The sequence below is a fragment of the Mauremys reevesii genome, linkage group 9 (assembly GCF_016161935.1).
Source record: "Mauremys reevesii isolate NIE-2019 linkage group 9, ASM1616193v1, whole genome shotgun sequence".
In the NCBI taxonomy this organism is placed as follows: domain Eukaryota; kingdom Metazoa; phylum Chordata; order Testudines; family Geoemydidae; genus Mauremys; species Mauremys reevesii.
In genome coordinates, this window is record NC_052631.1 from 54567126 (window position 1) to 54581187 (window position 14062).

Sequence of the window (14062 nt, forward strand, 5' to 3'; positions counted from 1 at the left end):
GTGTGTGTGAGAGAGAGAGGGTATGGCTACACTGGCGATTTGCAGCGCTGGAAAGCCTCCACCAGCGCTGCAATTAGTAAGTGGCCACACCTGCAAGGCACTTCCAGCGCTGCAACTCCCTGGCTGCAGCGCTGGCCGTACACCTCACTCGGCATGGGGAATAAGGATTCCAGCGTGTGGCCACACACCAGCGCTGTGATTGGCCTCCAGGGTATAAGGATGTATCCCAGAATGCCTGTTCAGCCACTCTGCTCATCAGGTCAGACTCTACTTCCCTGGCCTCAGGTGACCCGCCCTTTAAATGCCCCGGGAATTTTAAAAATCCCCTTCCTGTTTGCTCAGCCAGGTATGGAATGCAATCAGTGAATCTTTACAGGTGACCATGCCTCCACGTGGCAAACGAGCCCCAGCATGGAGCAATGGCGAGCTGATGGACCTCATCAGTGTTTGGGGGGAGGAATCTGTGCAGGCACAGCTGCGCTCTAGCCGTAAGAATTATGATACCTTTGCCCAGGTATCGAGAGCCATGCTGGAAAGGGGCCATGAGCGTGATGTGCTGCAGTGCAGGGTAAAAGTAAAGGAGCTGCGGAGTGCCTATTGCAAAGCACGTGAGGGGAACCGCAGATCCGGCAGTGCCCCCACGACCTGCTGGTTTTACAAGGAGCTGGATGCGATTTATGGGGGTGACCCCTCTGTAAATCCAAGGACCACGATGGACAGTTCAGAGCCGGTAGAGGAGGGGGAGGGGGAGGCAGACAGTGAGGCTACTGTGGTGGGGGAAGACACCCAGGAGGCATGCAGTCAGGAGCTCTTCTCAAGCCAGGAGGAAGCTAGCCAGTCGCAGCCCCTGGAATTTGGTGCAGAAGAATCACAGGAGCAGGTCCCAGGTAAGCAGCTTTTATTGCAATGCAAAGATTTTGGGAGAGGCGGGGGGTGGTATGGCTGCATGCCTGCATGCCTAGACATGGAATATCCCATTGATGTGGTCTATCACGTCGCAGTAATCTGCCTCTGTAATCTCTTCAAAAGTTTCTGCAAGAGCATAGGCAATTCGCGTGACGAAGTTTAAAGGGAGAGCCATTGTGGTCCCTGTCCCATTCAGGCTAACGCGTCCGCGCCACTGTTCCAGGAGGGGTGGGGGAACCATGCTTGCACAGAGGCAAGCTGCATAAGGACCAGGGCGGAATCCGCATTGTTGTAGGAGACCCTCCCTTGCTTCTTTGGTAACCCGCAGAAGGGAGATATCTTCAAGTATTAACTCCTGTGGGAAATGGAGGGAGTGTTTCAGTGCTGGTTTCCCCAACTGCATACCGCGGCAGGCAGGAACCCCAGGGTTAATTCCTGAGGGACATGGCAGTGCTGCGTTTAACAAAGCCCAAAAACAGGCAGTCTAGCCATGAAGCAAGAAGCACCCTGCTCGAGCAGACCGCGGCAGGCAGGAACCCCAGGGTTAATTCCTGAGGGACATGGCAGTGCTGCCTTTAACAAAGCCCAAAAACAGGCAGTCTAGCCATGAAGCAAGAAGCACCCTGCTCGAGCATACCGCGGCAGGCAGGAACCCCAGGGTTAATTCCTGAGGGACATGGCAGTGCTGCATTTAACAAAGCCCAAAAACAGGCAGTGTAGCCATGAAGCTTGAAGCCCCCTGCCCAAGCATACCGCGGCAGGCAGGAACCCCAGGGTTAATTACCATTACCATTTCTGGGAGGCTGTGAATTCTCTAGCAGTTGCTGAAATGTCTGAGGAATGCTTGTGTGAGACTTTTACTTCAGATTATACACAATGCAAGCTCTCTTAAAATGTATCATTTGCTGTATTTTTATAGTGACCTTGAGTAGTCCTGGGCCGGTCTTATCAGTGACTGAAAGAAAGCTTCAGAACCTGAGAAGGAAACCTAACAGAAGCAAAGAAGATTTGGTCAAGGCAGTTATGAACCAGTGTGCAGCAGAGAATAAAAATGCGCAGAAATGGAGAGAAAAGATGCAGCACTGGAGGGAAACAGTAAGCAGGAGAAAGGCGTTGACGCTGAAGAAAACCACGAGGCAGCTTATAAACCTCATGGCGCGCCAAACAGACTGTATGCAGTCACTGGTAGCAATGCAGGCAGAGCACTACCGTGCAAAACCCCCACCCTCCCAAACCTCTTTCCCCTATGCACCAATGTCAGCTCCAAGTCCCGTTCCCCAGCATCCAGGTTCTTACCTATACCATCACCAGCTGCCCCCGACACCTGTACGGTCACCTATGAGCCCAGAGAACTACGACCCTTACCCTCTGCACTCAACCCCCATCACCATGCAACAGTACAATCCTGAGGTGCACAGCACTCCTGGCACTACATATGCAAAACTATGAATGTACAGTTCAACAACCAACCCCCCTGCCCGTGTACTTCCTTTTTTTTAAATAAATGATTTCTTTGATTATGAAACAGTTTTTATTACTGCATAAAGTGAAAGATAACAAACCCCAATGAAAACACAGGTAACAAACATCAAGGAAAACACAGGCACTGTAAAAGCACAGGTCTGGGTCCTTTAGCCCAGAATGTCCTTTAGCCCACCAGTGCACGTCACTCCTGGTCAAGGCAAAAAAAATTACTGTTGGCTTTCAGCCTCAAATTCCTCCCTCAAGGCATCCCTAATCCTTGTTGCCCTGTGGTGGGCATCTCTAGTAGCCCTGCTGTCTGGCTGTGCAAATTCAGCCTCCAGGACTTGCACCTCGTTGTTCCATGCCTGGCTGAATGTTTCACCCTTCCCTTCACAAATATTATGGAGGGTACAGCACGCGGATACAACCGCAGGGATGCTGCTTTCCCCCCAAGTCTAGCTTCCCATAAAGCGCCCGCCAGCGCCCCTTTAAATGGCCAAAAGCACACTCCACAGTCATTCGGCATCGGCTCAGCCTGTAGTTGAAACGGTCCTGGCTCCTGTCCAGCTTCCCTGTATAGGGTTTCATGAGCCAAGGCATTAATGGGTAAGCGGGGTCCCCAAGGATCACAATGGGCATTTCAACGTCCCCTACTGTGATCTTTCGGTCTGGGAAAAATGTACCTTCCTGCATCTTCCTGAACAGGCCACTGTTCCGAAAGATGCGTGCATCATGCACTTTTCCAGGCCAGCCTGTGTAAATATCAATGAAACGCCCACGGTGATCCACAAGCGCCTGGAGAACCATAGAGAAATACCCCTTGCGATTAATGTACTCGTAGGCTAGGTGGGGTGGTGCCAGAATAGGAATATGCGTCCCATCTATTGCCCCTCCACAGTTAGGGAAACCCATTTCTGCAAAGCCATCCACAATGTCCTGCACATTCCCCACAGTCACGGTTCTCCTTAGCAGGATGCGATTAATGGCCCTGCAAACTTGCATCAACACGATTCCAACGGTCGACTTTCCCACTCCAAACTGGTTCCCGACCGACCGGTAGCTGTCTGGAGTTGCCAGCTTCCAGATTGCAATAGCCACCCGCTTTTCCACCGTCAGGGCAGCTCTCAATCTTGTGTCCTTGCGCCGCAGGGTGGGGGGAGCTCAGCACACAGTCCCATGAAAGTGGCTTTTCTCATACGAAAGTTCTGCAGCCACTGCTCGTCATCCCAGACTTCCATGACAATGTGATCCCACCACTCACTGCTTGTCTCACGAGCCCAAAAGCGGCGTTCCATGGTGCTGAGCATTTCCGTTACCGCCACAAGCAATTTCATGTCACCCGCTTTAGGCAAATCCATATCATCATCGGAATCCTCACTGTCACTTTGGAGCTGAAGGAATAGCTCAACTGCCAAACGTGATGTGCTGGCGACAGTCAGCAGCAAATTCCTCAGCAGCTCAGGCTCCATTTCACAGCATGCTGCACTCACAATGGCAAGAAACGTGGACGGCAAAAGTGTGACTGCTGGGAAGTGAAGCAATGCACCACGGGGCGTTGGAACAGGAAGCGGAATGACCCACACACTTCCTTCCCCTTCCCACAATACTCAGCGCCAAAACGGCGCCAAAACGGGATGAGGTGCTCTGTGGGATAGCTGCCCACAATGCACCTCTCAGTACAGCGCTGGAAATGCTGCCAATGTGGCCACACTGCAGCGCTGGTAGCTGTCAGTGTGGCCACACTGCAGCGCTGGCCCTGCACAGCTGGACGACCAGCGCTGCAAACTACCAGCGCTGCAACTCGCCAGTGTAGCCATACCCAGAGAGAGATAGTGTGTATGCTGGCTGCTGAGGAAGTTTCTGAGAGATGCTGTGTGCTGTCTCTTTAAGGCACTCACTGAAAGCTCTCCTGCTCCTGAGCCCTGTCCCCTCTGCCCTGCTCTGCAGAGATGGGGTACATGGGCAGGAGGGTTGGTGGGTGGGTGGGTGTGTATGTGTGTGTGTGTGTGAGAGAGAGAGAGAGAGAGAGAGAGAGAGAGAGAGAGATGGCTGCTAGGGAAGTCTCTGAGAGACCGTTCACTGTCTCTTTAAGGCACTCACTTGCTCACTCACCTGGAAAGCTCATTCAAACCTGAGACCACAGCAGCTCTCTCCCACTCAGAGTCCTGAGCCAGGCTGTCCCCTCTCCCCTGCTCTGTGGAGATGGGGTACAGGGATGGGGGAAGGGAGACACCCTGACATCAGTACCCCACTATCCTGCCTCTTCTGCACAGGCAGCAGGAGGGTCCTGGGAACAGTCGCAGGTGCAACGTGGCTGCAAAGTAGCGGGGGGAAGGCACCTGAACACATGGTGCCGGATGTGCACAGCTCTGCTAATTAAGTGTGTGGCACTTGAATCACTCCTGGGTGGCCGCCCGGCCGCACAGCTTAGAGGGCACCCAGGTCAGGACTGAGGTATGCTTTCTCCAAAGGCAGAGTGAATTAAGTCATCCCTTCCCCATTCCCAAATCTTGTCTGCCTACAAAGACTAGAATGATATAGTTTACGACTTGTAAACCCAGTGCCCATTGAAGACAATCGGGTACGTCCATTGATACTGTAGGTACTGAAACAGATCTATGCTGAACTGCTGGACAGAACTGATACAGCCACACTGTTTACATGTGTATCAATGCTGCATATGTTTTATTGGACGCTTTTTGTCAAAAGAGGACACAATTTTTAATCATGAGGTAATGCCTGTCCAAGAATGAAGTGACTTTAAAATCAGGCCCTGTCCTTCAACATTAAGGCAGTCTGGGGCCATTCATTTCTCTCATCATTAAGGCTAAGATTTTGTCATGGTTATTTTTGGTAAAAGTCAGGGACAGTTCATGACAATAAACAAAAATTCATGGAAACCCGTGACTTGATCCTGACTTTTACTAAAAATACCCTGGGAAAAGGGGGGCCAAACAGAGCACTGCCGGGGCTTGCAGCTGCTCCAGCCCCTCTGCTGCTCCTGTGACGGGGCTGACAGCTGCTGCTCCAGCCCCAGGAGAGCTGACCCAACCTCAGCTGCTGCTCTGGCAGCCCCTGGGCTGACAGCTGCTCCAGCCCTGCCCCAGAAGAAGTCACAGAGGTCCTGGAAAGTCACAGAATCTGTGACAGAATCATAGCCTTACTGTGAATTCAGAACTCTCCTAGGCACCACCGGAGGGAGCTAAAACCACAGCAACTGCCAAGCTTTGCTATGGCTGCGTTTCTCCATCCCTAGAAGGCAAAAGAAAACTAATTCTATTGCAACTTTCTTCTCCTGAGCTGTTTGTAAAGGAGCGTGCAATACCACACATGGCAATTTTAGAGGGGGCGGAGGAGCGGGGGGTTAAAGGGTTAGAGGGATTGCTCTGACCCAGGAGTGGTGTCTTCACCTCTAGCCAGAATATGATGGAGAGTCCAGGGGCACGCTGCCCACATATGTAGAATTTTCTAACTCAGACTCCTGTTTGCTAGCAGGCAGATAGAGTCTTTGTCTATTACTTTTGATGACATCTTCAACTCTACCTAAAAGATTAGCCTCTCTCTCATATCTCTGCCTGCTTTCCCACCCGTTAGGCAGCTAGTAATCTCGTCCCCCCACTGATAAGGTCAGAAATGTGGTGCCTAGATCTAAGAGGTGGCAGCACTTGGGATGGGTCAGTTTAATGGTCACAGCCTAGCCCCAGTGGAGGTTTATCATTATCAGTAGCAATAAATAACCCTCCCTTCCAACCCTTGCCAGAAAACTGCAGGCAAAATAATAAGGGCTCAAGCCACACTTACCGCATGACGTTCCTCCTACCCAACCTTCATTAGCTATGTAGCTTTACCTCTGCTCCTCTCCCACAACCTATTCTCTGCCCTCATCTCTCTGCTACCCACCCACTTTGCCTCTCTTGTGACAGATTTCTGTTACCAATCTGCCTGAGGCATCAGGTGATCAGGCTGAGGCCACAGGATCTTTAGGGGAGGAGATGATGAAACACACCAAATGTCTAAATTTTAAAGCTTTATTAATAAAATAATAAAATAACAGCGGAGAGTGATGGGTGCTCCCCACGTCACTCAGAGGAAGGAAGAACGTGTTAGTGCCCCAAGCCCTAACCCACTTTCATACTCACACAAGCTCTAACCGAGGCTGGCCAAGCCTGGGTATAATGTAAGAAGAAGAGGGGGAAGGATGGGAGTTCTGTCCTGGGCCCAGGTCGTCCGGGGTCTGCTGTAATCTCTGACTTGCTTTGGCTCTCGGGAGATTTTTAAGTCCTGGGTTTCTTTGGGGGTGTTTTCCTCCAGTGCCCTCTGTTCCTGGTGCTCTTTGTACTTGTCCAAACTGGCTCACTGTGGCCTCCTCGGCTGCCCAAAACACCCCGGCTCCAGAGATTTGTTTCCCCCCCCGCCATTGGCCTTCGCCATCTCATTCACTCTCACTGCTTTCTCTACAGCCCTGCTCAACTTCGTTCTCCTCTTCTTATGGCTAGACAGCTGCAGATTTCTTGTCATGTCCATGACCTTGGACTGGGGCCAGCAACTTATCTTCACACGGAGCTAGCTGAACTCAACCATCTCATGATCACTGCCTCCCAGGTTCCCATCTACTTTTACTTCTCCTACTAATTCTTCCCAGTTTGTGAGCAGCAGGTCAAGAAGAGCTCTGCCCCTAGTTGGTTCCTCCAGCACTTGCACCAGGAAATTGTCCCCTACACTTAACAAAAACTTCCTGGATTGTCTGTGCACCACTGTATTGCTCTCCCAGCAGATAGGGTGATTGAAGTCTCCCATGAAAACCAGGGACTGCAATCTAGTAACTTCTGTTAGTTGCCGGAAGCAAGCCTCGTCCACCTCATCTCCCTGGTCTGGTGGTCTATAGCAGAATCCCACCACAACATCATCTCAATAGAGACTGATCTCCTCAAGTCTATCTATTTAACTTAACAAAGAGAAGGTTAAGGGGAGACTTAATTACAATCTATAAGTATCTACACAGGGAACAAATATTTAATAATGGGCTCTTCAAGGAAGCAGAGAAAGGTCTAATACAGGGGTCAGCAACCTTTCAGAAGTGGTGTGCCGAGTCTTCATTTATTCACTCTAATTTAAGGTTCCATGTGCCAATCAGACATTTTAACATTTTTAGAAGGTTTCTTTCTATGTCTATAATATATAACTAAACTATTGTTGTATGCAAAGTAAATAAGGTTTTTAAAATGTTTAAGAAGCTTCATTTAAAATTCAGTTAAAATGCTGAGCCCCTGGACTGGTGGCCAGGACCAAGGCAGTCTGAGTGCCACTGAAAATCAGTTCGCGTGCCGCCTTCAGCACATGTGCCATAGGTTGCCTACCCCTGGTCTAATATGATTCAGTGGCTAGAAGCTGAAGCTAGATGAATTCAGACTCGGGCTGAGGTGTAAATTTTTAACATGGAGGGTAATTAACCATTGGAACAATTTATCAAATGTCGTGGTGGATTCTCCATCACTGGAACTTTTAAAATCAAGATTGGATGTTTCTTCTAAATTTCTTCCTCACACCCCATCAGTAAAATTTTTTTGAGCATGCACTCCCTGCTCCCAGCCAAACTGTCGAAGCAAAAAATAAAATAAAATAAAATAAAATAAAATAAAATAGCCGCTAGGCCTCCCAGCCGAACTGCCAAGGGAGGGGAGGGGGGAAAAAAACGGTGCTGCTCCGGTGGCATTCCTCCTGCCGTGCACCCCGAAGGATCCTCTTGTTTAGTTTAAAAAAACCAGAAAAATCTTAAGGATTTATGGTGGCTTTTTGTATTTTCTTAAATTTATCTAATTAATTTTAATCAAAATTGAATAAAAAACTATCATACTGATGTTTATTGAGGATTAGATACTGATCCCCTTACTCAGCTCTTATGTTTTGTAGCATCGCTCATTGTGATGGGACTGTTCTTAGAGTAAGGTGATAAGCAATATGAGTGAGGGTGTCAAAATTAGGACATACTTAACCATATCATTAACAAAAGGACAACAGAACAGATTTATGATGAATAGTTTCCTTCTGAAATTCACCATTTTGTACTATTAAGTAGAATTGTATTTTTAGAAGCTGTGTTCCTTTCTCAGGTATTTCCTTTATGGGGTTTGAATCTAAATATACCGCATGATGTGGCAATAAATTGTCAGCACTGCAGAAATGTCATCCAAATGTAGCCGAACTGCCGAAGGGGGGAAAAAAAAAGCAGCGCTGCTTCGGCGGCGCTCCTCCTGCCATGCACCCCAAAGGATCCTCTTGTGCACCCCCTGAGGTGCGCGCACCCCACTTTGGAGACCACTGGTGTAGATGATCACAATGTTTGCTTCTGGCCTTGGAATCTCTGAATCTTCTCCTTTAAAGCCCATCATTTGCAAAGCTGATCAAAGAAAGTAAATCAGCCTACCTTCATCATTAGGGACCTAAATAAGTAGCCTGATTAGCATGGTTTGAGGTGGCAAACTCTGGGTATGTCCACCCTGGGGTGCCTGCAGCATGAGTAGCCCTACCCAAGCGAGCTTTTATCTGGCTGTCCTGAACAGTAGCAGCAGGGCGGCAGCAGTGGCACAAGTGGCAGGCTGGCTTGTACAAGCCTCACCAGAGCCCTGGGGAGCCACTCCAGCAGCTAGCCAATCTGCCACCTGTGCAAGTACCGCAGCTTCATGACTAGCCGTACTCACGCTGTCTTGAGCCAAGCTAGATCACTATAGTGCTGCAGTCACACCTCGGACTGCAGTCTAGCCAGACCTCGGCCAAAGTGTTCAAACCTGAGGGATGTGCCCATGGCCACACATTGCCTGTGGCAGAGCAGTGACTGATTCTGAGGCAGTCCTAGTTCCTTCTCCTCTAATCCTTCCTTGGGCTTATACCTGCTCTTATGGCCAAAGTTCACTTCACTTGACAACAAGTCTTCACTAGCTGGGGAATTTTACATAGCAGAACCATCCCTCTGATGAGGCCATGACAGAGACTAGCCCCAGGCTTGACAGATAAAAAGGGTGTTTTCACAGTTCCTATACAAAGGAGCCATGGCTAGTTGCAGCTGAAGTTCCTGTAGGCTTTCTGATGCAGTGGTACAGATGTCACAACTGGGCACGTCTATTCTAGCTGGTAATAAATGATCAGCACGGATCATTTTCTGTAACGTCTAGTTTTCTTGCCATTGGGTCTCTGGGTCTCATGCCGCATGGCACCTTGTGGTGTCATTTACACCTGTGCAGCGGGGTGCAATATTGTTACTCCGGAGACTGGTAGGAGCATTTTGCAGTGCTGCATACTACTGCACTGAGCTCAAGGCACTGCTGAATCAGGCTCACTGTATCTTAGAGCAATCGCACATCAGGATGTTTCTTTCTTATTTAAAAGTGAGTCCCCTTTAAGTAAAAGTGCACAATGTTTTGTGATTACTTGTAAAAATGTACAGTGTTCCTGCATAGCTGCACTGTAATATATGGGTAACAGATCCTTCTAGGATATTAAACTATACATTGGGCTTGAGCCTGACTGCAAGCATTTGCTTACACAAGCGAGCTCTATTATGCATGTTCTAGTCCCGTTGACTTGTGTAGGATATGTGAATATGCGTCTGCAGCTTGGGCCTTTGATGTTTTCATCAATGAAGGTGTGGGTCAGCTCCTCAGCTGGTGTAAGGCAGCATACCTGCACTCATGGCAGGGGAGCTATGCTTGCTTACAGCAGCTGAGGAGCCAGCCCACTATCACTCTGAATACAAATAATTAGGCATCCTTCATGCCACCGTGTAGCAAGTTCCATCCCACACTTCTAGATCCTGAGTGCTGTGGAGTTGGAGCTTTAGGAGGTGACACAACTCCTCCCCCTCTTTTTCTTATACAAGTGGCGCTTTGGGTCTGGTGATGTGGCTTTCAGGGGGATGTTCTGAATCACATCATACAGCGTGAACATGCTGAAGGAGATCTGCTCATAGGGGGACCTCGTCCCATTTTCATACAGGCAAGCAAAGGCTATGGCTGGGATCCCAGTGGCTGAGAACTCAGAGTAGGCCAGTTCAATGTAGGCCAGATCTGAGTAGGCGCTGGGGCCTTCATAAATAACCCAGGGCTCTGTCCAGCTATCTGCATCCCTGGGGAACGTACTGAGATAGACACCCATGTTGACTCGAGACCTGGAGCTGGTTGGATGGGAATAGAGCACCCATGTTGGGGTCTGGAAGAGGAAAGTGGATTTGGAAGCAGCTCCTGGTTCAGGCTGCCCCTGACCTCCACATGACACAGCTGAGGACATGGAATCATGGATCTCATGATGGCTGCTGGAAGGACTGGGCTCTTTAGACCCAGCCGGCTGTTGATGGTCCTGCAGCTGGCTGCCCAAAGACATGGCTGCTGGGTTTTCAACAGCCATATCACAGAGAGGGAGATAGGAGTGTCTAGTGTTTTTTCTAGACAGCAGTAGGCAATCTGGGCCATTGATAGACCAAGGCGTGCTCCACCGTGAATGAGGGCTGCTTGGGGCATAGAAGAGAGGGGCTGGGAAGCCAATGATACTGCCATGACAGCCATGGGGGGGCTCTACAAGCCGCTGAACAAGCTGCCCCAAGTGGAAAACTGCTCCATCATCTGTGCTCAGCGCCTGCACTCTGAAGCCCAAGGGGCTCCTGGCATTGCAGTAGAGGACATTGCTGCCATCCTCCTCATCCACGGAGACCATCTGACATTCCACAGTGGGCAGGTTGGGGATGAACTCGCCAAAGCGCCATCTTTGGCCGTGGTCATCGCTGTAGAAGGTGAAGGAGTGAGGGGTTGTCTTGCAGAGCTTCCCAAAGCACTCCTTGCAGTCGATGTGGTAAGTGTAGGCTGGAACCAGCAGTCGTCCTGACTTGAGCTGAATTCCATGTCCAGGGCCTAGAGCAAAAGTGGCCCAATCTGTGCAGAAAAGAAAAGACCAATGTTGGGAACCTTCTCATCTACCCTCTCCATCTTCGCCCCCTAACTGTCTTTCCCTTAGAAATGCACTTAGTGCCAGAGCCAGGGGCTGAGCCTTTGAGTTTGATGTCCCCAGCACAGCATGTGGCAGCATCAGCATCCCTTATGCACCACTTCATTGTGCCTCTTTCCTGAGCTCCAGAGACCAGTTCTCCAGGGAAAAGGGTAGTTCTGTCTCCAGCTTCATTCACTCCTCAGCCTCTTTGCCAAGGATGTCATTGATGGCGCTATTTGTGAGAAGCCCAGCTGTCCACTGGAACCTGAGCTGAGAGCCAGGAATGTCATTGAGCCCTGTGTTGTCATCTCAGCCCACCGAGCATGGGATGCAGAGCCTAAGGCAAGCAAGGCTTCTCCAGCAGCAACTGAGGGGAGGTGCAAGCCCAGCTGATCAGGCTCTTTCCCCTAAGTATCTTGCCATGGCAACAACTGATCAAAAGAGAGAGAGAACCTTGCAAATATTGACTTTCTCCCATGCTCCACCTCCTCACCTTCTCTCCTGACCCTGGTGACTCTGCTCATTCTTTCCTGCTGTTCCTATTGCCTTGGGCCTGGCCATTTACCAATGCTGGGCAAGCAATGCTCCAGGCTGCAGGAAGTGCGCTTCCTTCTGACTGACTCCCACACACAGCTTCCTAGGAAGCCAGGAGACAGCACTTTGCCCCAGCCACCTCTGAACCCCTTCGTTCTCCCCTGCCCCCTGCCTCGCTCTTGGGATCTTTACCTGTGATGGACCTGCCAATGACCTGCTGTGTCAGGTCAGTAACCTTGCTCCAGCTCCGCCCCTGGTCGGAACTGGACACATAGCACAGGCGGGCGACATTCTGGCCTGTGATGATCTGATAGGCCTCAGGAGTCTTGCCCAGCACAGCAGTGAAGAAGAGGAAGACAATGCCTGTGAATTCATCGTAGACAGGACAGGGGTTCATGGACCGATGGTGCTTCAAGGTTGCAGTCTCCAGTGCTCTCATGTCTTCCCACTAGCAGAAGAAGGCAGGACGGGATTACTGGCTCTCACTGACTCTCTCTCACCCATCTTTTCTGCTGAACTGTGGCCTTTGTCTGTTCCCTCACAAACCAGGTCACCTCAGCCATTGTCCCACGCTGACTCCATAGCTCTGGCCAGTCACCATCCTCTTTTTGGTTGCTCTCCCTGCTGGAGCTGGAGGTGTTGCTGCCTTTATGAAAATGGCAGTTCTGCACACCTCACAGCAACTTGCACAACAGACAGGCACGTTGGGCCTGCTCCTTGGGTCATGTCATGCCCGAGGCAGGACCCATGGGTGAGAACAAGATCAGGTCATGTCATCTTTATCTATCCTTGCTCATTTAAAGCCCCACAGAGGAAACCCTTCGGGCTGCTCTAAGTTATATCATGTTACACAGGGTTGTCTGTTCCAGCCACACACCCCATTGGTCCCCTGTCATGCCCCACACCAGTGGGGTGGGAAAGGGTGATGTAGAGCCAGCCATGGGGACTCCCCCAGATCTGGCCCTAACTATTTGGTTGTTCCAGGCAGTTGCCCCATTAGTTGATTTAACAGCATCGGCCTTGCCACTCACCTCTACGTAGTTCCTGTAGAAGGTCCCTCGTCTTAGCACCAGCAGGTTTGCATGGGCATCATCAATACTCAGCCTCTCCTCAGCAAAGGCCAACAGCTTTGCCATGCAGGGGATATAGAGCAGTGCTGGGATGCGGTAAGTCACTCCGTTCGGCTCCCTCTCGAACAGCACAGTGCGAGCTGGGAAATGGCGCGATCCCATCACGGCTGCAAACAGGGACAAAAAACATGTAAACCCCCAACAGATGAGATATAATAAAGGGAAAAATACTGGTGCAGTTACCTGTGTCTGTATCCCTCCTCCCCCCACCACACACACATTCCCTTGGGCCGCTCCAGCAATGCCCAATCAGGTCTCCAATCATCGCCGGTCTCTGGGTAGTGACCCATGTCCCACTCCCTCCTGACCAGAGGTTTTAAAGCTGCCTTAGACTGGAATAGCCCCAGCAAGCTGCCTGCCTAACTTCCGGCACCTGTGCATTGCTGTCTCTCTGAAGGCTGTGAACAGTGTATTGTCAGCAGTCCCACACAGCTCTTCTTAAGCAAACACATTTATTCTTCAGATAAAAGCATTACAGAGAAAACGTAAAAAACAACAAACAGATTTAAAACATACTAAATACCACAATCACCCCATAGTCTTACAAACCCCTAGCAGGCCAAAGTCTTGTCCCACCCTTCTGCTAGGTTTGGGCCTCTTCCCCCGTCACCCCCACCCCCCGGGACAGACAGCCCCAGCCATTTGCTGGAGCACGAAGAAGGCCTGTATCCGTTTAAACTCAGCCTTTTTACACGAAATCTTCATTTGAGTCTCTGGAAAACCCAGTTTGACCCAGATATCCCAAGGAGTGGGGCTTTCCTGGAATTGTTTACAATCTCCAAGGTAATCATCCCCCCCCCAAATTTTTAGTTCCTGGAGGTGCTGTGGTAACCTTCCCCCACAGAGGAAAACATAATCATACATCAACCATTTATAAATTTAATACAATGGTCCCCAGAGATACTGCATGGACTTGCAACATCTGGCACAATCAGCACCTACTCAGCACATGACGTAGGCTGTTCGGTGCTGCAGGATGGTGCGTAGTCAGGCATGGAACATTTTCCTAGCACAAGTGAGAACACCAAGGAATGCTTTCATCTAGACAGCTGGAT

The 14062-nt window shown here is 50.1% G+C and overlaps 1 protein-coding gene across 1 annotated transcript; it reads right to left on the reverse strand.

Annotated features, from left to right (window-relative positions):
• Positions 1-10200: 10200 nt before the first annotated feature.
• On the reverse strand, positions 10201-13109 carry NEU4 (neuraminidase 4). The gene is made up of 3 exons (XM_039488845.1): positions 12909-13109; positions 12070-12325; positions 10201-11288 (listed from the first exon to the last, which is right to left on the reverse strand). The coding sequence occupies exons 1-3, from the start codon at positions 13107-13109 to the stop codon at positions 10201-10203; spliced, it is 1545 nt and encodes a 514-aa protein (XP_039344779.1).
• Between the last annotated feature and the right edge of the window lie 953 nt (positions 13110-14062).